General features: G+C 39.7%; 1 protein-coding gene across 4 annotated transcripts in view; it reads right to left on the bottom strand.

Annotated features, from left to right (window-relative positions):
* Window positions 1-3,257: 3,257 nt before the first annotated feature.
* Window positions 3,258-23,699, bottom strand: part of cdc42bpb (CDC42 binding protein kinase beta (DMPK-like)) — a 206,776-nt gene continuing 186,334 nt past the window's right edge. For 3 of the 4 annotated variants that reach the window (XM_043697467.2, XM_043697466.2, XM_043697464.2), the window contains 7 exons: window positions 16,222-16,319; window positions 16,033-16,117; window positions 13,645-13,765; window positions 13,401-13,518; window positions 11,843-11,951; window positions 4,916-4,977; window positions 3,258-4,783 (listed from right to left, as the gene is read on the bottom strand). In XM_043697467.2, coding sequence (XP_043553402.2) covers window positions 4,652-4,783; window positions 4,916-4,977; window positions 11,843-11,951; window positions 13,401-13,518; window positions 13,645-13,765; window positions 16,033-16,117; window positions 16,222-16,319 — 725 coding nt within the window. In that variant the 3' untranslated portion in view covers window positions 3,258-4,651. The remainder of the gene's footprint in view (window positions 4,784-4,915; window positions 4,978-11,842; window positions 11,952-13,400; window positions 13,519-13,644; window positions 13,766-16,032; window positions 16,118-16,221; window positions 16,320-23,699) is intronic. The other variant, XM_043697465.2, reaches the window with a different exon arrangement.

Genomic DNA, 23,699 nt, shown 5'->3' on the forward strand with positions numbered 1-23,699 from the left:
GAAGCAGATGACAGGAAATGACATCAAAATGCCCATTACAAATCCAACATAGAGAGGAGTATACTTTCTGTCAGCACTTCATATCATCAATTGGGAAGTGCCTCATCAGATGAGTTTGATCGACTCTGCAGGGTGTGGGAGAGAGAGTGCAGTGTTGAAGTCTTCTCAGATGCATGGGAAGATATTTGGGAAAATACAAAAAAAATACCAATTTGCAATAGGACCTATGCTTTACAGTTAAAGATTCTCCACAGGGTCCACTTGGCTCCAGATTGTTTGTCAACATGGAAACCAGGGGCATCTTCAACATGTCCCAAATGCAAGGTCTGTACGGGCACTCTTACCCATTGTTTCTGGTCTTGTGGTAGGCTTCAAACATACTGGAGTGCTGTTGCAGGTGCAAGACAGAGGATTTTGGGTGTAAGGGTGGAGAAGGACCCGATTTCTCTTCTTCTGGGTCTGCCCAGTCTATTCCCTGCAGATGCGCATAAGGGAAAAAAACTTTTCAACATCCTCACTTTTTGCGCAAGAAAGAATGTCTTGCTAGGTTGGGTATCCGAACCCCCCCCCTCCCCCCAGACCTGTCAGGTTGGCAGATTGTTATGGAGCATGTTCCCATATTCCCATGGATTTTCTCACAAGTATGGTACCCCCCAAAACAGAATTTTTATAAGACATGGCACCCCGTTTTCGAATATCTGGACACAGATTTATCTGCCACACTAACAAGGGCTTTTATATAACCATAACGATTATGTTTTAAGAGTCCAATGTCCAGGGAGGACAAACTGAACGTATGAGTGTCTTGTTTGGCTGAGTTATTACTATTTATTAGTTTGTTATTGGTTATTATTTATTTAGTTTAATAGTTAGTTGGGTTTTTATTCCATATTTTTCTGTATATATTTATACATTTGTATATGAGGGTGGGTTGGATTTTGAAAAACTTTTTTTTTGTTCTGTTTTGAATGTTATAATATTTAAAAATCTATTTTTTCAATAAAAATATTTTTAAAAATGCCCATCACTCTTAAAGAAACCAATTAGAACTTGAGGATTGTCAGATCAGCCACGACCTCATTAACAACAGAGCAGACTCAATGGCCTGAATGGTATACTTCTGCTCCTATGTCTTAAGGATAGGAATAGGAGCTGATCTGAGATTGATCATGTCTTATCAATGCATTGGCAAGCCAATAAATTTCATGATATCCCTGCTTAATAAGGGTTAACAAGTGATGCTTCTTAGTGTTTCAATACACAAGATAGACAAAAGAGAGGAGAACTTCAGTCAACAGAACAAGAAATGTTTGCCTAGTTAATCAGTGTCATGAGGTGGCATGCCAAAGTGGATCAACTAAACAATCACTGCTTTTATTCAGTATAATTTATTCTGTAATTCATTTGATAAAGTTAAATTCTGCAAACCTTCTGAAAACATATTTGAAATCAGAATGATCTTGGCTGGTAAACTTTTAGATTGGCTCTTTCAACTCAATTTATAATTGTTATTGACCTCAGTCTTATGGTACAAGTGACCCCCAAAATTGTACACTACCCAGCTGCCGTGCTAATTATTTTGAATAAATCGCCTTGGGTCACTGATCCACTGCCCAGAGGAAACAATTTCGCCCTACTTGCTTTATCAAACACCTCAAAATATTGGAGGTTTTCTTAACCTGTTCTGTTTAAGGAAGAACAATCTCTCTACACACCTGAAGCCCCTCAACCTAATATTATCATGGTAAACATTCCCAGTACTCTGTCCCCAAAGTCTTGGCATCCTTCCTAAAGTGGTGGTGCCTAGAATTGGTCACAATACTTTGGCAGAACCATAACCCATAAGATATAGGAGCAGAATCAGGCCATTTGGCTCTCAAGTCTGTTCTGCTATTCGATTATGACTCTCAACACCATTCTCCTGCCTTCTCCACATAACCCTTGATAACCAGAGAATTATAAAGATTTGGGGTTGAAAGGAGAAGGGTGATTTTTGAGGATTTTGATATGGATTCACTACATGTAAAGTAGTACTTTTAATATTGCAACTAGTGAATTTGTAGAAATTTGTCTATTGTGAAGGTTCATGATATATATCATTAGGTAAGCTTGGATTCTGAAGTGGACAGAACCATTACAGATTTGACTTTGTATTTTTATATCGTATGGATAAAGGGATGTAATTTCATTTTTGAGTTGAGTGTGGTATTGTATAGGATAGTCTGGAGGTTGTATATATGCATTAAAATTAGGTCTTTGGAATATGATTTTTTTTTTGTTGAGAGTACATTTCCAGCCTATGAGCCTATCCAGTGACTGACCACCATGGGAAACAAATAATAATCAAACTTAGTCTATTAAATTAGATTTCACTAATGTGTCCAGTACTACCAGCAAGTGGAATAATGATATATGGCTTTCAATTTAAAGAATTTGATAAATATAATGCATTTCATGTACAAAAATTAAAGTCTGTCTCCATTTGGGTTATTTGTTTATAAATACAAATTTAATAAACATCATTTTTGTTCCTTTTACATTACTTCTGCAAGTAGAGCTGGCAGAACGGTCTCCAACGTGGCAAGTGTGATAGTGAGGTAATGGGACAGGATTGATTTTAAATCTGGAAAAATGTATTCTTGCAAAATACCCTACTTTTTGTCTAAAAATGCAGTTTGACCTTTACATACACATCTACACATGAAGAAAAGCAGTGTTCTGAATAGTGATAGCATGCAGTTGGGACTCCGACATTTGCAGTAGTAAAAAAAAACTTGTCCCTTAAAGAACTATGTAGCCATATTATCACTGTTTATTAACCTATGCTTTTTTTCCCTGAATATATAAGATACATACATTGTCAAATGCCTTTTTACTGGATTTCTTTCTTCAATTCTTTAGTCTTACAAGAAACTTGAGCCTTATACTCTTCTTTTAGTTTGGAATGCAGTTAGTCTATACTAACATATATCACTCCTTTAAAGCCTCATTGTTTTTTCATTACTTTACTCAAGTCTGTCTTTCTTTTGTTGCTTTATCCTGATTCCTGTCCTGTTCAGGTTCAACTGACAACTTAATATTCACCCCTCTAGTTCCAGTACTGGTACCAATACTTCAAGAATCTGAAGACTTCCTTTTAGCATCATTCTCTGTTACTACTTATTGAGGCTGCTAAAATAGTAAAGAACTTCAAAACGTGTTAATGTTCCTTTGATATTTCAGGGTCTTTGTTCACGTAGACACAGACTATTAAACAGTTTGTTACCTCCCTCTTATGCTTTATTGACAGGTCAATATTCAGTATTTTGTCAAAGCACAATTCCATAATTACAAAGAGTGGTTAGCTAATTTTTAACACTATCCACTTTCACAAATTAACATTAAAAAAAACTGTTTGTTTCACCAGTAGTGTTAGGCTCCACAGTGAGCCCTTTTAAGTAAATGAAAGAAGTTTGATTAGTTGCTTAACGTGGCACGTCACAATTATCCACTCAGTCAGGAATCTGGGTGACTAAAACATGCAAGCTCTTTGCAGTGATCTTGAACGGGAAATCATACTGCATCTGTATGAATAATAAATTGTCTCAAATACAGCACAGAAGGCACACAGGTGTGATGACAAATTGAATATACTGGCTGTGATGTATAAGCCTTTAATGCAATATGGACAATTCAATGAGTAATAATGTTATCATACACCGAACATGAGTTATATATACATTGACACACGCACACATTAATTGCATCCACCAGGAGCACATCATCTGGGTGCATATCAAAATGTACAAGACTACTGTGGATATCTTTTGATTTTAAACCAGTACAACATGTTTTGATGGTATGTATTTTCATGCAAAAACTGAATTAGAAAATGATCAAATTAATGTAGCTTTCTTGTATCCCAGAGTCCAATACCTTATATTTATACTACCTCTGATCAGCAATTAGGACAATCATATTTTGTCAAATCTTACAATAATTGTATATTTGAGAATGCAGCAGGTCCAGGTCTGGTGTTTCCCAGCATTAACATTTCTGCATTGGGTCCATAGACATTGAGAAACATAGATATGGTCTTTCACTACAATACAGCACAAAGAAAGGACATCTATGTCAAAGGTTAAAAACAGTAATACAAAAAGCAACTAAAATTCTTATTCACAGTATTATTTACTAGTGTCATGTATACCCTGAAGAAAACTTTTTTTCTTTTTTTATATATAAACTAAGATACAGGAACAGTACATGGACAATTTTATTTCACCATTTACCAACTATATTAGAAATTTGGAAGGAACGTTTGGTGTGAAAGAAGGAGTGGGCTTCACAATCCCAAAATCATTTGGTTGTTAAATGCTGCAACTTAACAACAACACTGCACAAAACCGTAATCACAAAGAATACGAGTGACACTTAGTCAGTCATTTTACTGGGCTGACAGTCAAAATAAGCTGGAAATGTTCGTAAAGGAGCCTGAATATATAATTTAATGTGCAATCAGCAAGAATTAACAGAAGAAATTATTCTCCATTCTTGGCACTTTCTTGGAGCAATTCAGCAAAAATCCATTTTGCAAGAGGAAAATAATCTATGAAATGGAGAATCCTATTGTGTAGTTTGGTGAACTGCAAAGTATTACTGGAGGCAAACGTTATGCATCACATGTGGAATGGTCCAAACCATCCAGTGTAATTTGGTTCCTGTGAGGAGAGTTTGGACTCGGTGGGCTACTTGGATTGGAGCTGTTTGAAGGAGTTGAATGTCTTGTTGAATCAGAGTCCTGCTGATAGATAAAAACAGCAAATATATTAGTTTGTTTGCTGCTAATCTACAGAAAGTATAACCACGCACTGAAAATTTTTAATTGTTACCAATCTGGATGAACCAAACCTAACAATTGTATCTCAATACATACCTCTCTCTCAAAATCTTGATCAGGATCAGAGATATTACGTGTTGTCATAACACCTTCCCCACCTAAATAGAAGTAGTATTATCATCAAATGCAAATACAGCACTTTTGCCATTTTAAGAAATAGTACAAGTAATTCTAGATATCTTTTTAAGCAGATTTAAGATTTGTTCCTGGCAACTGCAGATAATTAGTGGAATCAACCATTTAAAATACAGATAGAAAGTATCCAAATGGAATGACCTAATAAATAGCAGGCAACATAGCTCCAAAACCTTCCTTAAACCAATAAAGACCTTCAGTAGTATCATTTCAAATTGGCACAATGTAGAGAGTCTATAATTCAAACAGCCTTGCCAAAAAGATAGGTTAAATGATGTTAAGACGACAATGGAAAGTAATAATAACTGATGAAAAAGAGGCAAAAGCAATTGAGGACAGTAAGGTTAACTGGGGCCTAAAAGTATACATTGAATGCACAACAGGTCTGTGCTTAAATACATTCCACAGCTCGTATCAATAAATTACCAATATTCTAGTTGTTCCTGAGAACTTATAGTCTCACGTATACTATTATGAAAACCACCTGTTTCCACTTTGGTAATATATCAGTTGACTTTATCCTGCAGCAGCTCATCTGCTGCCAAAATCATTATTCATGCAAGGGCTACCCTCCAGAATCAACTATTCCAACACAGGCCTGGTTGGTCTCCTACATTACACACACTGTAAATGCAAGGTCATCCAAAACTCTGTTGTCTGTCTCTCAACCCATAGTAAATGCCTTTCTTCCCTGTACCAGCTAACCTACACTGGCTTTCAGTCAAGAACTGTCTTGACTTTAAAATTCTCACGCTGGTTTTCAAATCTCTCCAAGGTTTTGCGTTTCCCCTTCTCTATAATCTGATATCTATTCTCTAACTCTGGCCACTTGTGTTTTTTCATTTATAGTAGTTCCATTATGGTGACTAAGCCTTTGGTTGCCTCACATCCAAAATTTGGAATTCTCTTCCTATACCATTTTGCCTCTATCTTGTTTTGCTCCATTAAGATACTCCTGAAATCTACCACTGACCAAATTTTTGCTCATCTGAAGTAATATCCCTTCTGTATTCGGTGTCATATTTGGTTTTATATGCTTCTCAGAAACGCCACGGGAGTTTTGTCCCATTAAAAGCTCTACATCTATAGATGTCATTTTAGAAATAAATATTAATGCAAATTACTCACATACCGAGTAGGGTAAAGTTATCCAAGTACCCATCTTGGCAGATACATTTACTTTGCATTTGAGCCTTCTATTAAGGGTCTTCTCTCTCATGAACATAAAGCTTTGTCAAATTGACTTAGCTTCAAATATTGATTCAGGTGTTATCAATCTCAAATCTGCATTATGGTAATACAATAAAATTTCTACTGGGTAGCCTCTAGTTGCATTCATTGGAAAGGGTTAGAGTACAAAAGTAAGAAAATCTTTATTCAGTTGCACAGCTTTGGTCAGGCCATACCTGGATACTGATACCCTTATCTTCCTTGCATATGGAATCCACATTTGGATTCCATGTCCAAGGAAGGATACTCTTGCATCAGAGGAATGTACCAAATTGTTCACCGAATTGATTCCAGAGATAAGAATGAGTAGGAAAAGTCTGTAACTAGGAATAAGTGTCTCAGAATAAAAGGGCGACCATTACAAACTGGGATGAAGAGAAATTTCTTCACCTCACAGATTAATCCTTGAATTTCTACCCTTAAAAAGGTGTGGACACTCAGTCAAGATTGATTTCGAGGGTTGATAAAGATAGAATTCTTTTTCTCTTTAAATGACGAGAAAAGGTGATTACATGGGTAAGTGAAGTGGAGGTCAAAGATGAGCCATGATCTTATTCAATGGCAGAAAAGGCTCAAGTGCTATATGGCTGACTGCAGCTCCTATTTTCAGTCTTTGTTTGAATTCAGTGTTCTTCTCCACAACAAATTCAAATGAACTTAAACTAGTACAAATGAACATAGAACGTTACAACACAGTACAGGCCCTTGGGCCCTCAACATTGCACCGACCTGTGAAGTGAATCTGATGCCCATCTAACTTACACCGTTCCATTATTATACATATGTAATGTCCAATGCTCATTTAAGGCTGGCCGTTCCACACCGCGACTACTCTGGAGTAAAGAAACTACCCCGAATGTCTGTCCTAAATCTATCACCCCTCAATTTCAAACTATGTCCCCTTGTGTTAGCCTTCACTAGCTGAGGAAGAAGGCTCTCACTGTCCACCCTATCTAACCTTCTGATGGACTTATATGTCTCAATTAAGTGACCTTTCAACCTTCTCCTCTCCAACAGCCTCCGTTCCCTCAGCCTTTCCTCATAAGACCTTCCTTACATACCAGGCGACGTCCTAGTAAATCTCCACTGAACCTTTTCCAAGCTTCCACATCCATCCTATAATAGTGACCAGAACTGTATGCAATACTTCAGATGTGGCCTTACCAGTATCTTGTACAGCTGAAGCATGACCTCGTGGCTCCGAAACTCAATGCCCCTCCCAATAAACGCCAACACACCATATACCTTCTTAACAACCCTAGACACCTGGGTGGCAACGTTAAGGGATTTATGCACCTGGACACAGAGCTCTGTGTTCATCTACACTGCCAAGAATTTTACCATTAGCTCAGTACTCCTGCATTCCTGTTACTTCTTCCATAGCGAATTACCTCTCACTTTTCTGCAGAGCCCAGCTCTGCATCTTATCTATGTCCCTCTGTAACCCACAACATCCTTTGGCACTATCCACAACTCTGCCTACCTTAGTGTCATCCGCAAATTTATTAGCCCATCCTTCTACACCCACATCCAGATCATTTATAAAAATGCCAAACAGCAGAGACCCCAAAATAGATCCTTGCGGCACACCACTGGTAACTGAGCTCCAGGATGAACATTTCCTTCTACCTTCTTTCAGCTAGCCAATTTCTGATCCAAACCGCTAAATCACCTTCAATCCTGAAACTCCTTATTTTGTGCAATAGCCTACCTGTGGAACTTATCAAACACCTTACCTGAAGTCCATATACATCACACCAGCCACTTTACCTTCACCACCTGTTTTGGCACCTTCTCGAAGTGCTCAATAATGTTTGAGAGGCACAATCTATCCTTCACAAAATCACGTTGACCATCCCTAATCAAATTATTCCTTTCCAGATGATAATAAATCCTATCTCATAACCTTTTTCAACACCTTACACACAACCGAACTAAGGCTCACTGGCCAATGATTATCAGGGTTGTACCGACTCCACTTCTTAAACAAGGGAACAACATTTGCTATCCTCCAGTCCTCTGGCACTACTCCTGTCGACAATGATGACATAAAGATCAAAGCCAAAGGCTCTGCAATCTCCTTCCTGGCTTCCCAGAGTATCAAAGGATAAATCCCATCCAGCCCCAGAGTCTTATCTATTTTCATATCTTCCAAAATTGCTAAAACCTCCTATTTGTCAACCTCAATCCCATTTAATCCTGTAGCCTGTATCTCCATATTCTCACTAATTGCCCTTTTCCATTGTGAATACTGACAAAAAATATTCATTAAGCACTTCCCTTACATCCTCAGATTCTACACACAGGTTTACAAAATTATGAGGGGCACTGATAGGATAAATAGACAAAGTCATTTCCATGGGATGGGAGAGTACAGAACTAGAGAGCATAGGTTTTGGGTGACAGGGAAAAGATATAAAAGAGACCTAAGGGGCAGAGGGTGGTACGTGTATGGAATGAGCTGCCAGAGGAAGTGGTGGAGGCTAGTACAATTGCAACATTTAAAAAGGCATTTGGATGGGTATATGAATAGGAAGGGTTAGAACAGATATGGGCCAGGTGCTGGCAGGTGGGACTAGATTGGGTTGGGATATCGGGTCGACATGGATGGGTTGGACGGAAGGGTCAGATTCCATGCTGTACATCTCTATTACTCTGACATAACTTTACACTACTATCTTCGATTGGCCCTAATCTTACTTTAGTCATTCTTTTGCTCCTGATATACCTCTAGAAGGCCTTATGGTTTTCCTTGATCCTATCTGCTGACAACTTCTCAAGTCCCCTCCTGACCCTTCTTAGCCCTCTCTTTAGATCTTTTCTGGCTAACATAACTCTCAAGCCCCCTAACTGAGCCTTCACACCTCATTCTCATAAAGGTCTTCCTCTTGACAAGAGCTTCAACTTTTTGAGTAAACCATGGCTCCCTCCCTCGACAACTACTTCCTTGCATGTTAGGTATATACTTATCAAGGACCCGCAGTAGCTGTTCCTTAAATAAACTCCATATGGATGATGATGGGATAGTATAGGGGGACGAGCTGAGAATAGTTCACAGGTCAGCGCAACATTGAGGGCCGAACTGTTCTATGTTCTATTTCAAGAACGTCCATCCCCTGCAGTTTCCTTCCCCATCCTCTGCATCCTAAATCCTGCCTAATCGCATCATAACTGCCCTTCCCTGCGGTATATACCTATTCCTGCCCATTGCTATAGTAAACGTAACCGAATTGTGGTCACTATCATCAAAGTGCTCACCTACCTCCAAATCTAACACCTGGCCAGGTCATTCCCCAGTACCAAATCCAAATGTGGCATCACCCCTTGTTGGCCTGTCTATATACTATGTCAGAAAATCCTCTGGCACACATTGAACAAAAACTGACCCATCTAAACTCCTTGAACTACAGGATTCCCAGTCAATATTGGGGAAATTAAAGACCCCCATAACAACTACCCTGTTACTCTCGCTCCTATCGAGAATCATCTTTGCCATCCTTTCCTCTACATCCCTAGAACAATTCGGAGGCCAATAGAAAACCCCCAACAGGGTGACCTCTCCTTTCCTGTTTCTAACCTCAGCCCAAACTACCTCAGCGGACGGGTCCTCAAATCTTATCTCAGCTGCTGTAATACTACCTTTGATTAACAATGCCAACCACTCATTTCTCGGTTCATACTGAAACATCTAAATCTTGGAATCTGCAACAACCATTCCTGTCACTCCTCTAGCCATGTATCTGAAATGGCCACAACGTCGAAATCCCAGGTATCAACTCATGCTGCAAGTTCACCCACCTTATTCCGGATGCTCCTAGCACTGAAGTATACACATTTCAAACCAACATCCTGATTGCTGGTGCCCACTCACGACCTTGTAAATCTATCCTTGACCTCACTACCCTCAACCTCCTGTACACTGGAATTACAATTCAGGTTCCATCCCCTGCTGCATTAGTTTAAACCCCCTAAACAGCCTTAGCAAACTCCCCCACTCCCTCAGGATATTGGTACCTCTCTGGTTCAGATGAAGACCAACCTATTTGTAAAGGTTCCACTTTCCTCAGGAATAGCTCTAATTATCCAAGAATCCAAAACCCTCCCTTCTGCACCATCCCTGTGGCCACGTGCTCAGCTCTACTCTCTCTCTGTTCTTCGCCACACCAGCATGTGGCACAGGCAACAAACCAGAGATAACTCTTTGTTCTAGTTCTAAGCTTCCTGCCTGAGAGCCCCACCCTTCTTTCTACCTTATGTGGACCACGACTTGGGGCTGCTCCCCCCTCCTCCTGAAGGATCCTGAAAACACGATCAGAGACACAAATGGGTAGAATTCTTTCTTTTTTAAAAAAAAATCCAGAACAAAACTTTCAAAATTTCTCTTCAACAGTCCTTTTGAGCCTGTAGGCTGGTATTGGTTACTGTTGAGAACAAGTCAGGCAACATCTGAGGAGGATCAGTGCTTCAGGCATAAGCCCTTCATCAGGAATCAGCATGTGCAGTACTCATTTTCTCCCTAGGATTATAGTTACTATCCTACTTGCTTTCTTTAGATGCCATGGAAGAGGTTTCCCTATCACTATTAATCTAGTACAGTATATTAGCAAAAACCACAAAATATTGCCTGGTCACCAGATCCATCTCTTTTCAATATCTGTTTGAGGTTGAGCCGAAAGGTTGGGCACCTTGATATGGTATTTGACCCCAAAATAGATCAGCAACATACACATGCCATGATCTATATCCATTTCCTTTCATTGTCAAATTCTATTCCTGCCATAGCTCATCTGCTGCTGAAACCCTCATCCATATGAGGGTTACCTCTAGACTTGATTAGTTTAACACATTGCTGGCTGACCTATCATCTTCTACATTCCATAAACTTAAGGTCAAATGAAACTCTGATCTACATCCTAAATCGCACAAATACCATTCAACTATTAAAAAGCCTGCTGTCCTACAGCAACTTTCAATTTTGTTTTCATGACTTTCAAATTCTTTTCCTTGTTCAGAAATTCCCTCATGGCTTTGTCCCTGTCTCCAACTCTAACCTCGTTTAGCTCTACAACATTCAGATATATCTGCAATCTGCATTTTAATTGCTCTACCATCGACAATTGTACTTCCAAAATGTTAAAGATCCAAGCCTGGAATTCCCTATCTAAACCACTTCTTTTTCTCTTCTTTTTAGAGGTTCCTTAAGACAATGCATCTGCTCTAATGTTCTCTTATGTGGCTCAAATTCTGCATGGCATTGGTCTTGAAAGATGCCTTGGGATGCAAGCAGCTATACAAATATTAGTTACCAAATACTCTTGAAGAACAAATAATGAAACTAAACTGTTCCTCATAAATTATAATGAATATTCTTCCCCACACACATTGTGTCAAGAGATGAAAAGATATAACCGAGTAATTTGTTATTTTACTATGATGTGAAAATAGACTTCCATTTTATTTTATTAGCAAACTATAGTGATCAAGAACATTCAAGAATATTAAAAACATGCTTCTTGATCATGAGGTTAGCAACACCCATGTACAATTCAAGGCTTTTAATATAAAGATCATACAATTACAGAAAGCAAGTGCCATTACCTGAAGCTGTACGTGTAAGGTACTGTTTACTTCGTTGTTGTCTTGAAAGATTAGATTGGGAAGCACGTTTCTCTCTTAATTGTTCATCCTGTGATACTGGTGATACGCTCTATAACAAGTGAACGATTATATTTTAATTTGTTTTTCTTTTTTTAAAGTGCTCAATAACTTTATAAACATTTGAGTTGAAGATGAGCTTGTCTTGAGGATATAATCCTCTGCATTTTTAGATAGGTATTTCTACCCTGGTTAGGGAAGAGGAAGAGGAAGGGGAAAGCAGAGCGGAACCGTGCAGTGAAAAATGATCATTCTGGAGATAGATTCAGTCGAGTAGGCTAATGTGATAAGCGTGTTCAAAGTTAGTCAGAGGTGGTGTCAGGACATGGAGTCGAGGGGATGAAGGGGAAGGAAACTGAATGTGCTTAAGTTGACAAAAGGAAACAGATTAGTTAATTATGTCAGGAAAATATGCATCCAAGAAACTATTGTGCTATTTTCTGATGCCCATGAACATTTTTTAAAAGCCATCTAGATTTCAGAAATTAAAATCTGACTATCAAATTCTTCATAAGGACATTTATACCAAAATCCAACTTTCACGTGGCTATTTTAGAGTGATTAACATTCAAAAACAACAACAGGTGTTTGCTTGCTGTCTGTAAAGGTTTAACACTTCTAAATCCATAAAACATTTTATACAGTGAACACATTGAAAGGCTGTTACAGAACTGTGTAGTTAAAAACAACGGAACTAAACTATCAGAACACTTATTGGATATGTTAACTATAATTGCTACTTTCTGTATGATGTTCACACAAGCATATTTTTCTGTGGTTACCCTGACAGTAAATGCACAGCCTATACATGTATAACACTTTAAATACATGGTGCCCATATGTTTCTTGATTTAGAAGCTACATTTCCATTGCAGTGTGAAACTCTCAGTATAAAGATGCTCTCTAATTAAAAGGAATGAGGTACACAGGATATAATGCTGAAAGAAAATTATGATGTACAAACAGTATATAATTCACAGTTTAAATTCGCTGTGATGTTTTCTACTTTGATAAGTTGAAGACCATTCTGAACATTGCATATTCAATTACACTTAGAAATTTGTTTGAGACTCAAGACTAATCCCAACTCCTCAGAACTTTTCATTTATGGTGTAAAAGAAAGGATGAAACAAATAATTACAGTAGTTCAGCTAATTTAAAAAATAATTTGGGCACAAATTTCATCAACCTTATTGCACAGATTCCTAAGCTAAATTTGTATGCTAACAAAGACTGTTCAGATTAGGTGGATTGGACATGCTATATTGCCCATCGTGTGCAAGGATGTGCAGGCTAGGTGGATTAGCCACAGAAGATGCAGGGCTACAAGGATGGGGTAGGGGGAAATGGGTCTGGGTGGGATACTCGTCAGAGGGTCGGTGTGGACTCAATAGGTCGAATGGCCTGCTTCCACATTGTAGGGATTCTATGATTCAAAATGGAAAATAAAATATCAGTGGACAGAAATATGGCACTTTTACTATCTATTTCCCATATTTACCAGTGGGAGATCCATAAGTACTTGCATGCCATCTCCTGGCCCCATGTGAGCTACATGGTTAAAGTTTGTTGGATTCGATATCAGTTTTGACCGCATCTCAGGATCTCTCAGCATTTCCCTGGTGTGAAAACACAGGTAATCAAAGTAAGTCACAAGTTTTGGAATTGCTCATAAAAATGGTTCAACATCTTTTAAATCACATGCATTTAACACTAAAGACCGTCTTCATCCCCTCGACTCCTACCGTCTTTGTTGTAACCTTTCCTCTTCTGGTATCTTAAAAGCAAACCGCTTTTTGCTACGAGTTCTGACCATCTGTTTTCTGCTGTTGTCTGAAGTGTCTGGCACACTCAAATTATCTCCCTCTGTAAATAACGTTTAAAATGAATGCACATTTAGAATGCCAATTGTATCAGATAATAAAGGCAGAAGGTTTCTATACCTTATGTGGAACTACCATCAAGATACTAAAAAGGATGTTTAAGGGGATGTGTGAATTAAATCTTGCAATCTCAGTTTATAATAATGTGAACGTATGGCAATATTATAAGCCTTACAAAAATTCCACCTCTGAGGATACAATTATGCCAAACCTCTCATGAGTGTAAGAGATTGGTAATTCAAATACGTGACAACTAGGTGGTCTTTTGTGTGAATGAACAAATATCTGTGAACTAGTCAACTGGAGAAAGTAAATCATGACGCTGTTGAGATGCTCATAAGGTTTATAGAGTTAGAGTCCTATAGCATGGAGACAGGCCCTTTGGCACAAACTGGTCCAAGACGACCAATATGTCTGTACACACTAACCCCATTTCACTGCACTTGGATCATATTCTTCTAATTGTTTCATATCCGTATATTTATTCAAATACCTTTTAAATGTTGTTAACGTACCTGCCTCAACCACCTCCGCTGGTAGCTCATTCCATATGCGTACCACCCTCTGTGTAAAAACGTTGCCCCTCAGGTTCTCTTCTATTCTTTCCCATCTAACCTTAAACTGATACCCTCTAGTCCTTGATTCCCCAACCCTGGGAAAAAGACTGAGTGCATTCACCCTATCCATGCCTCTCATGATCTTATACACTTGTATAAGATCCCCTCCTCAGTCCCCTACGCTCCAAAGAAAAAAGGTCCTAGTTTGTCCAACCTCTCCCTATAAATCAGACCATACAGTCCATGGAACATACTTGTATATTTCTTCTGCACCCTTTCCAGTTTAGTAACATCATTCCTATAGCAAGGTGACTAAAACTGAACACAATATTCCAAGTGCAGCCTCACCAACGTCCTTCACAACTGCAACATAGCTTCCCAACTTCTATACTCAATGCCTGACTGTTGAAGGCCTGTGTGCCAAAAGCCTTCTTCACTGCCCTGTCTACCTGTGACTCCACTTTCAGAGAACTGTGAACCTGAACTCCAAGATCCCTCTGTTTCACTACACTCCTTAAGGCCCTGCCATTCACTATGAAACTCCTACCTTGATTTGACTTTCCAAAATGTAAGACCTCACAATTATCTACACAACTCCATTTGCCAGTTGTTCGCCCATTTGCCGTATTTTCTGATAACCTTCCACGCGGTTGACAATACCTTCTATTAGTAACCAAAGTTACTAATCATGATATAAAGAACAAACAGTACTGGGCCCAGCACCGACCCCGGAGGCACTCCACTAGTCACTGGCCTCCCGTCTGACAAGCATCCCTCTGCTTCCTACCATCAAGCCAATTTTGTATCCAATTTGCCAGCTCACCCTGGAATCCATGCAAAATTTCCAGAGCAGTCTACTATATGAAACCTTACCAAAGGCCTTACTGAAATTCATACAGACTACGTCTACCATCCTGCCCTTGTCAACCCTCTTGGTCACTTCAAAGAACTGTAACAAATTTGTGAGTCATAATTCTTTCCCCCAGTTGTCTTCAGTTTTCAAGAGAGGGCATGAAGCTTGAATACTATAACAAAATGTCATTGGTAGCTGGCCACAGAGCATTGCAGGAGCAAATCTAATGAATGTTGACAGGCTACTCCAACTTTGTCTTCATTCAATATTTTCAAATGGTTTTTCCATCAGGGATTACAGCACAGTACTCTGGAATGGTTGCTTAATCTGGGAATATCAACTGTAACATCCCCACCCTAGTCCCAGATGAGATAATTTAAATCAGCACAGAGCATAAATTGAATTGGAACTTTTTTGCTCTATCAAACTTAGTGCATTTACTTTGGCTTCTTTAAGATTTCATTCACCTTTTTAAAAAGTAATGTTTGAATTGAATTGGATTGAATTTATACAAAGCATAGTGTGTTAAGTACTACTTCATATGTAAGTTTTGTGACTTGCAAAAGAAAAATTCTCTGACAGAGGATTGGTAATTCTCAAGTCAACAAAATTGAGCTCCTGCTGACACAATAACTAGAATGCAACATCATTCTTTATTATTATTCTTTGTTGAATCAAATGTCTTAGGTATTAGTTAGAACTTACAAAAGAAAATGAAATCATAGGACATGTGTAAAGTGTTTGGGACTAACTATGCTATGACATCCAAAAGTTAGAAATCAGGATGATATGGCAAATACACAACCTCAAATATATACATATAAAATTAATGAAACAAACCAGAATAGTTATTCTTGAAATATATTAATCGTGGAGGTTCCGAGTTGAGCTGGTTTAGTGAACCTTCAGCATTTAATGGTCGGATCTGGTTTAAAAAGAAAACTCAATTTGAAAATAATTCTATACCTTACACGATACAGTTAAAAACAGATGTGTGCATCAGACAGACTCCATGATCATTTATAGTACCTTCCGAAGAGGAATTGTTTGGACCCATTCCATTGTGTTCACATCAAAGACGTCCACACCATACTCACTGTATACCGTTAGATATGAAGAAGTGTAACCTAGCATACATGTAAAAAGTAACCAATTAGTCAAATTCAGCAAAAGATGTGGGTCTGGAGCTTTCATTAAGTTGTATTGGTATTACCAGTGCAATCTGCAAAGTATTAAAAAAAAGGAGTTAGAAGCTCAAATTATATCCAAAACAAAATTCAGCTTCCACAATCTTCAAAAACTACTTTACAAGTGTGTGCTGGGAGCCAAAAAACTGGCTACACCCAAATTGAATAAATACATGGTTGTTTCCCAAAACCTTCAAAGAGCCTCTTAAAATGAAGCTTTTTTTTGTTCTATGAACACCAATATGCACTTAAGGTTTTTAGCCTCCTATGAAACTAGCTACTGCACACAAATCACCTTTCAAACAGCCTGTATATTTTCTTTTAAGGACGCTGTCAATTATTTAAAACTGGGTTGCTCTCTCAGATGGTGGATACATTGTTCTAATTTTTTTTGATTAATCATTTTCAGTTATATGAATAAAACCAAGCCATCACTTAAATTTGTCAAGCAAGTTTTTTAAATGCAAAATTTTATGAAGTTCTAAAACTGCCCCTTTGTGCTAGTTTATGGAAGATTATATATTTTAGCCATATACAAACATGTTGAAAATGAAACCTGAGCAACAAAAAACACTTCACAGATTGGAGAACAATTTGCATCCAAAATCAATCAACTCAAAGTAGAAACTCTTAACCTTGATATTCAAAACCGAATTCATCAACATTTTCTATTTAAAAAGTCAGTTCCTTTCATTTCCTATGTGCTCCTCTTCCTTCCTTGCAGGGATATGGTTCTCCAGACACTACGAACTTCAGTACATAGCTTTTACAAGTGCTCTTCAAAACAATCTACATACCAACAAAAAAATTGCACATAACTACACACATTGAGCACCTTAAATGAAAATAAAATCTCATGAATCTTCTCACCGATTCAGACTACATTAGAAAATCAAGTGAGCCACATTTGGTTAAGGTGATCTGTTTTGTGAGATCTTTTGAAGAATCAACTGAGAAAATCCTGCAGTAGAACACTGTTAATTTCAGGTGATCAATGAAGAGACAGAAGTCAGAGTCAGAGCTATCAAATGCTTGGGAGGAATAGAGACCTGAATTAGATTTGAGGTAGGGTGGTATGAGCAATTACCATATGACCAATAAATGAAGACTTTCTGGGTCAACAAGATAAAACTATTTTCTCAAAGGAACTTAGAAAAGCATTTTCATGAGATACTGAGGCGTAACATATGACTCTATGACTCTGTAGTATATATAGTGCCTCTGTCATTAAATTCTCAGATTAAATCAACTTTAAGCTTATTAGAAAATACATTTACAGCCTATTTCAGATATCCACAATGCTCTTTGCGAAAATGCTTTTCAAGTCTTCTAATCCTTCTTCCAATCGCCTTAAATCTGTGCCTCGTTGTAAATGATTTTTGTTTAAGTTTTTTATACCTTATCTCTCAGCCTCCTCTGAACGAAGGGAAACAAAGCTAGTCTATCTAATCAATCTTCAGACCTGTAACTTCCAAGCCCTAGCAACATTCTTGAAAATCTCCTCTGATGTTCTCTACAACAATTATATCCTCCATGCAACGTGATGGCCAGAACTGTACACAAAACTCCAGCTGTGACCTAAACCAGTGTCTTGTCTTGTGCCAGCTTTACATTCTTGCTTTTATATCAATATCCCAGCCAATGAAATAAAGCTTCCCATTTGCCTTTTTATCACCTTACCAAGCCATCCTTCTACCTTTGGGTACCTGTGGTCACTCAGTGGTCCCTCAATTCCTTGAGGCTTCTCAATACCCTCCCGTTTATTGTGTATAAAGAATAAAGTACAGCATAGAATAGGATCAGGCCCATTAGCCCACCAAGCCTGTGCCAACACATGATCTCTTTCTAAACAAAACCACGTCTTGCCTCTATGCTATCCATAGCCCTCTATTCCCTACCTCTTCATATAGGTGTCAAGATGCCTCTTAAATACTGCTACTGTACCCACCTCCTCCACCACCTCTGGCAGCACATTCCAGGCACTTACCATCCTGTGTTAAAAAAAAACTTATGGCTCGCATCTCCTTTAAACTTCCCCCTTTTACCTTAAATCTACGTCCCCTAGTAATTGGCATTTCTGCCCAGGGATAAAAACTCCGACTAACCAATCTATCCATGCCCCTCATAATTCTCTAAAATTTTATCAGGTTGCCCCTCATCCTTTACAGTCAAGTCAAAAGAAACCAAGTTTTTCCAGTCTTTTCTTCTAGCTAATACTTCCAAACCAGACAACATCCTATCAAACTGTTTCTGTACCCTCGCCAAAGCCTCCATATCCTTCTGTGTGATGACCAGAAATGTGTGCAACATTCTAAATGTGGCTTAACTAAAGTGCTGTGCAGTTGCAACATGACTTGCCAACTTTTATACTCTATATCCTAAATGAAGGAGGCAAGCATGCCATCTGCCTTCTTGATCACCTTATCCACTTGTAGGGTACTGGGGACTTGCATGCCTAGATCCTTCTATATATTGATACTAATGAGGATTCTGCCATTTCCTATATACTTCTCTCCTGCATTAGATCTCCGAAAATGCATTACCTTGCATTTGTCCAGATTAAAATTGCTGGAGGCAGTTGGAGAGGTCACCAGGGAGCAGCAGAGCCTGTTGGGATACATGAGTATGCAGTATAAACTACTTACTTTTAGGTCAAACGTGGTTCAGTTACTGGAGGCAGTCAGAGGGGTTACGAGGTTACATATTTGGGGAGTTGCTTTAGCAGAAACACTACTTGGGTAGCGTCGCCCACCCATCCTCCTCCTCTAACCAAAAGCTGTGTGCGCCGTTTGGTAAAGTGACAAGTGTTTTCCTTCGTGTTTCATTTTTTTCAGCAGTCTATTTGGAATTTAGAATAGTTGGAATGGAGGTTAAGGCAGTTGAATGTTCCTCCTGCAGTATGTGGGAGGTAAGGGTCACCTCTAGTGTCCCTGCTGACTTAGTTTGTGGGAAGTGCATCCAACTCCAGCTTCTTGAGAACAGTGTTAGGGAACTGGAGCTGGATGAACATCAGATCATTCGGGAGGTGGAGAGGGTTATTGAGAGGAGTTACAGGGAGGTAGTTACTCCACAGCCACATGAGGAAGGTAGATGGGTTACTGTCAGGGATAGGAAAGGGGGGGGGGGGGCGAAACGACTTACCAGGGGTAAAGCAATGGGGCACAGGTCTATGGTGCAGAGTCTGTCCCTGTTGCTCAGAGGGGAAGGGGAAAGAGGAGCAGAGCTTTAGTCATTGGGGGCTCCATAATTAGGGGGACAGATAGGTGGTTTTGTGGGAATGAGAGAGAGACTCATGATTGATGTGCTGCCTCCCAGGTATCAGGTTTCATGAAGTTTGGGCGGGGGGGGGGGCGTGGGGGTGGGGAGTGGGTTGGGGTGGAGAAGAGCTCCAAGTCGTGGCCCACATAGACAGGAAGAAAGATGGGGATCTAAGGCAGAAGTTCAGGGAGCAAGGATGGAAGCTTAGAGCTAGAACAAAGAGTTATCATCTCTGGTTTGTTGCCTGTGCCACGTGCTAGTGAAGTAAGGAACAGGGAGAGCGCAGAGCTGAACACGTGGCTGCAGGAATGGTGCATCAAGGAGGGTTTTGGATTCTTGTATAATTGGAGCTATTCCTGGGGGAGGTGGGACCTGTACAAATAGGATGGTCTTCACCTGAACTAGAGGGGTACTAATATCCTGGGGAGATATTTGCTAATGCTCTTCGGGGGTATTTAAATAATGCAACAGGGGGCTGGGAACCCGAATTGTAGTTTACAGGAGGTTGAGGGTAGTGAGGTCAGGGATAGGTTTACAAGGATGCAAGAGTATGTTGGTTTGAAATGTGGGTACTTCAATGCCAGGAGCATCCGGAATAAAGTGGGTAAGCTTGCAGCATGGGTTGGTACCTGGGATTTCAAAGTTGTGGCCATTTCAGAGACTTAGCTAGAGGAGGAACAGGAATGGTTGTTGCAGATTTCGGGATTAGACATTTCAGTAAGAACAGAGATGGTAAAAGAGGGGGTGTTGTGGCATCTTTAATCAAGGTAATATTTCAGTAGCTGAGATATCATTTGAGGACTCGTCCACTGAGGTAGTTTAGGCTAGAGGTAAGAAACAGGAAAGGAGAGGGAGAGGTCACCCTGTTGGGAGTTTTCTATTGGCCTCCGAACTGTTCCAGGGATGTAGGGGAAAGGATGGCAAAGATGATTTTCGATAGGACTGAGAGTAACAGGGTAGTTGTTATGGGGGACTTTAACTTCCTCAATATTGACTGGAAATAATATACTTCAAGTAGTTTAGATGGGTCAGATTTTGTTCAATGTGTGCAGAAGTGCTGTCTAGTATGTAGATAGGCCAACAGGGGGCAATGCCATATTGGATTTGGTATTGGGGAATGAACCCAACTTGGTGTTAGATTTGGAGGTAGGTGAGCACTTTGGTGATAGTGACCATATTTTGGTTATGTTTACAATAGCAATGGGCAGGGATTGATATATACCGCAGGGAACGATGTATAACTAGGGGAAAGGCAATTATGTAAGATTTAGGATGCAGAGGATGGGGAAGGAAACTGCAGGAGATGGACAGACTTGAATTCGTGGAGCTTAATCAAGGAACAGCTACTGCGGGTCCTTGATAAGTATATACCTATCAGGCTGGGAGGTATTTGTTGAGGGAGGGAGCCATGGTTTACTCAAGAAGTTAAAGCCCTTGTCATGAGAAAGAAAAAGGCTTATGCGAGGATGGGGTGTGAAGGCTCAGTTAGGAAACTTGAGGGTTACAAGTTAGCCAGAAAAGATCAAAAGAGAGGGTTAAGAAGAGCCAGGTGGGGACACGAGAAGTTGTTGCCAGATAGGATCAAGGAAAACCATAAGGCCTTCTATAGGTATATCAGGAATAAAAAAAATGACGAGAGTAAGATTAGGGCAAATCAAAGACAGTGAGAAGTTGTGTGTGGAAATTGAGGACATGGGGAAGCACTTAATGAATATTCTTTATCAATATTCACATTGGAAAAGGGCAATGTTAGTGAGAATACAGAGATACAGTCTGCAAGATTAGATGGGATTGAGGTTGACAAAGAGGTGGTTTTAGCAATTTTGGAAGGTTTGAAAATAGATAAGACCCCTGGGCCAGATTGGATTTACCCTCTGATTCTCTGGGAAGCCAGAGAGGAGACTGCAGAGCCTTTAGCTTTGATCTTTATGTCATCATTGTCGACAGGAGTAGTGCCTTGACTGGAGGATAGCAAATGTTGTTCCCTTGTTTAAGAAGGGGAGTTGGGACAACCCTGGTAATCATAGGCCAGTGAGCCTTAGTTCGGTTGAGGGTAAGGTGTTGGGAAAGGTTATGAGATAAGATTTACAATCATCTGGAAAGGAATAATTTGTTTAGGAAAGTCAACACAATGTGAAGGGGAGGCCGTGCCCCTCACATCTTGAGTTCTTCAAGAAGGTGACAAAACAGGTGGATGAAGATCAAGAGGTTGGTGTGGTGTATATGGACTTCAGTAAGGCGTGTGATAAGGTTCCACAGGTAGGCTATTGCACAAAATATAGAGTTTCGGGATTGAAGGTGATTTAGTAGTTTGATCAAAAATTAGCTGGCTGAAAGACGACAGGGTGGTGGGTGATGGGAAATGTTCATCCTGGAGTTCAGTTACCAGTGGTGTGCAGCAAGGATCTGTTTTGGGGCCACTGCTGTTTAGCATTTTTATAAATGATCTGGATTTGGGCATTGAAGGATGGGTTAGTAAATTTGCGGATGACACTAAGGTAGGCAGAGTTGTGGACAGTGCCGAAAGATGCCGTGGGTTTATAGAGGGACTTGGATAAGATGCAGAGCTGGGCTGAGAGGTGGCAAGTGGAGTTTAATGTGGAAAAGTGGGAAGTAGTTTACTTCGGAAGAAGTGACAGGCATGCAGAGTACTGGGCTAATGGTAAAATTCTTGGCAGTGTAGATGAACAGAGAGATCTTGGTGTCCAGGTGCATAAACCCCTTAACGTTACCACCTAGGTTGCTAAGGTTGTTAAGACGACATATGGCGCGTTGGCGTTTACTGGTAGGGGGATTGAGTTTCAGAGCCACGAGGTCACGCTTCAGCCGTATAAGACACTGGTAAGGCCGTACCTGGAGCATTGTGTACTGTTCTGGTCACCATATTATAGAAAGGATGTGGAAGCTTTGGAAAGGGTTCAGAGGAAATTTAATAGGATGTTGCCTGATATGGAAGGCAGGTCTTATGAGGAAAGGCTGAGGGAACTCAGACTTTTTTCGTTGGAGAGAAGGAGGCTGAGGTGTGACTTAATTGAGATATATAAGATAATCAGAAAGTTAGATAGGGTGAACAGTGAGAACCTATTTCCTCAGATGGTGCAGTAAACACAAGGGGATATAATTAAAATTGAAGGACGATAGATTTGGGACAGATATCAGGGGTAGTTTCTTTACTCAGAGTAATAGGGGCATGGAACTGCCTGCCTGCACCAGTAGTAGATTCACTGATGTTAAGGGCATTTAAATGGGCATTAGACATACATATGGATAATAATGGAACTGTGCGCGTTAGATGGGCATCAGATTAATTTCACAGGCTGGTGCAACATCGAGGGCCGAAGGGACTGTACCATGATGTAACATTCTATGCTCTATAAAATCTGCCATGTCTCTGCCCAAGGCCTGCCTGTGACTGCTGTATCCTCTGGCAATCCTCCCCCAGTCTTTGTGTAATCTCAAATTTAGTAATCAGTCCACCTACATTCTCCTCCAAATCATTTATATATATTATAAACAACAAAGAGCCCAGCACTGAACCTTGCCGAACACCAATGGTCACAGGACTCCAGTCAGAAAACTGAGCTGCTACCACCACTTTGTATTTTATGACTGAGCCAATTCTGTATCCATCATATTAACTCATCAAGGATTCCATATGACTTCACTTTTTTAATCAGCTTGCCACAAGAAACCTTGTCAAAGGCCTTGCTAAAAAACATAGACATCTACCACCATGCCTTTATCAATCATCCTTGTCACTTCTTCAAAACACTCAATCAAGTTTGAGACACACAACTTTGCCTACATAAAGCCATGCTGCCTATTGCTAATAAGTCAATATTTTTCCAAATCTGCGTAAATCCTGTCCCTAAGAACCTTCCCTAATAATCTCCCTATCACTGACACAAGGCTTACTGGCCTGTAATTTCCCGGGTTATCCCTGTTACCATTTTTAAACAAAAGACCGACATTGGCTATTCCCCAGTCCTCCGGGATTTCTCCTGTGAATAAACAGGCTATAAAAATTTTAGACAAGGCCCCAGCAATTCCCTCACCTGCCGC

Source organism: Chiloscyllium plagiosum, unplaced genomic scaffold (assembly GCF_037043375.1).
Source record: "Chiloscyllium plagiosum isolate Xiang-an unplaced genomic scaffold, Cpla_swu_hap1 HiC_scaffold_8, whole genome shotgun sequence".
In the NCBI taxonomy this organism is placed as follows: domain Eukaryota; kingdom Metazoa; phylum Chordata; class Chondrichthyes; order Orectolobiformes; family Hemiscylliidae; genus Chiloscyllium; species Chiloscyllium plagiosum.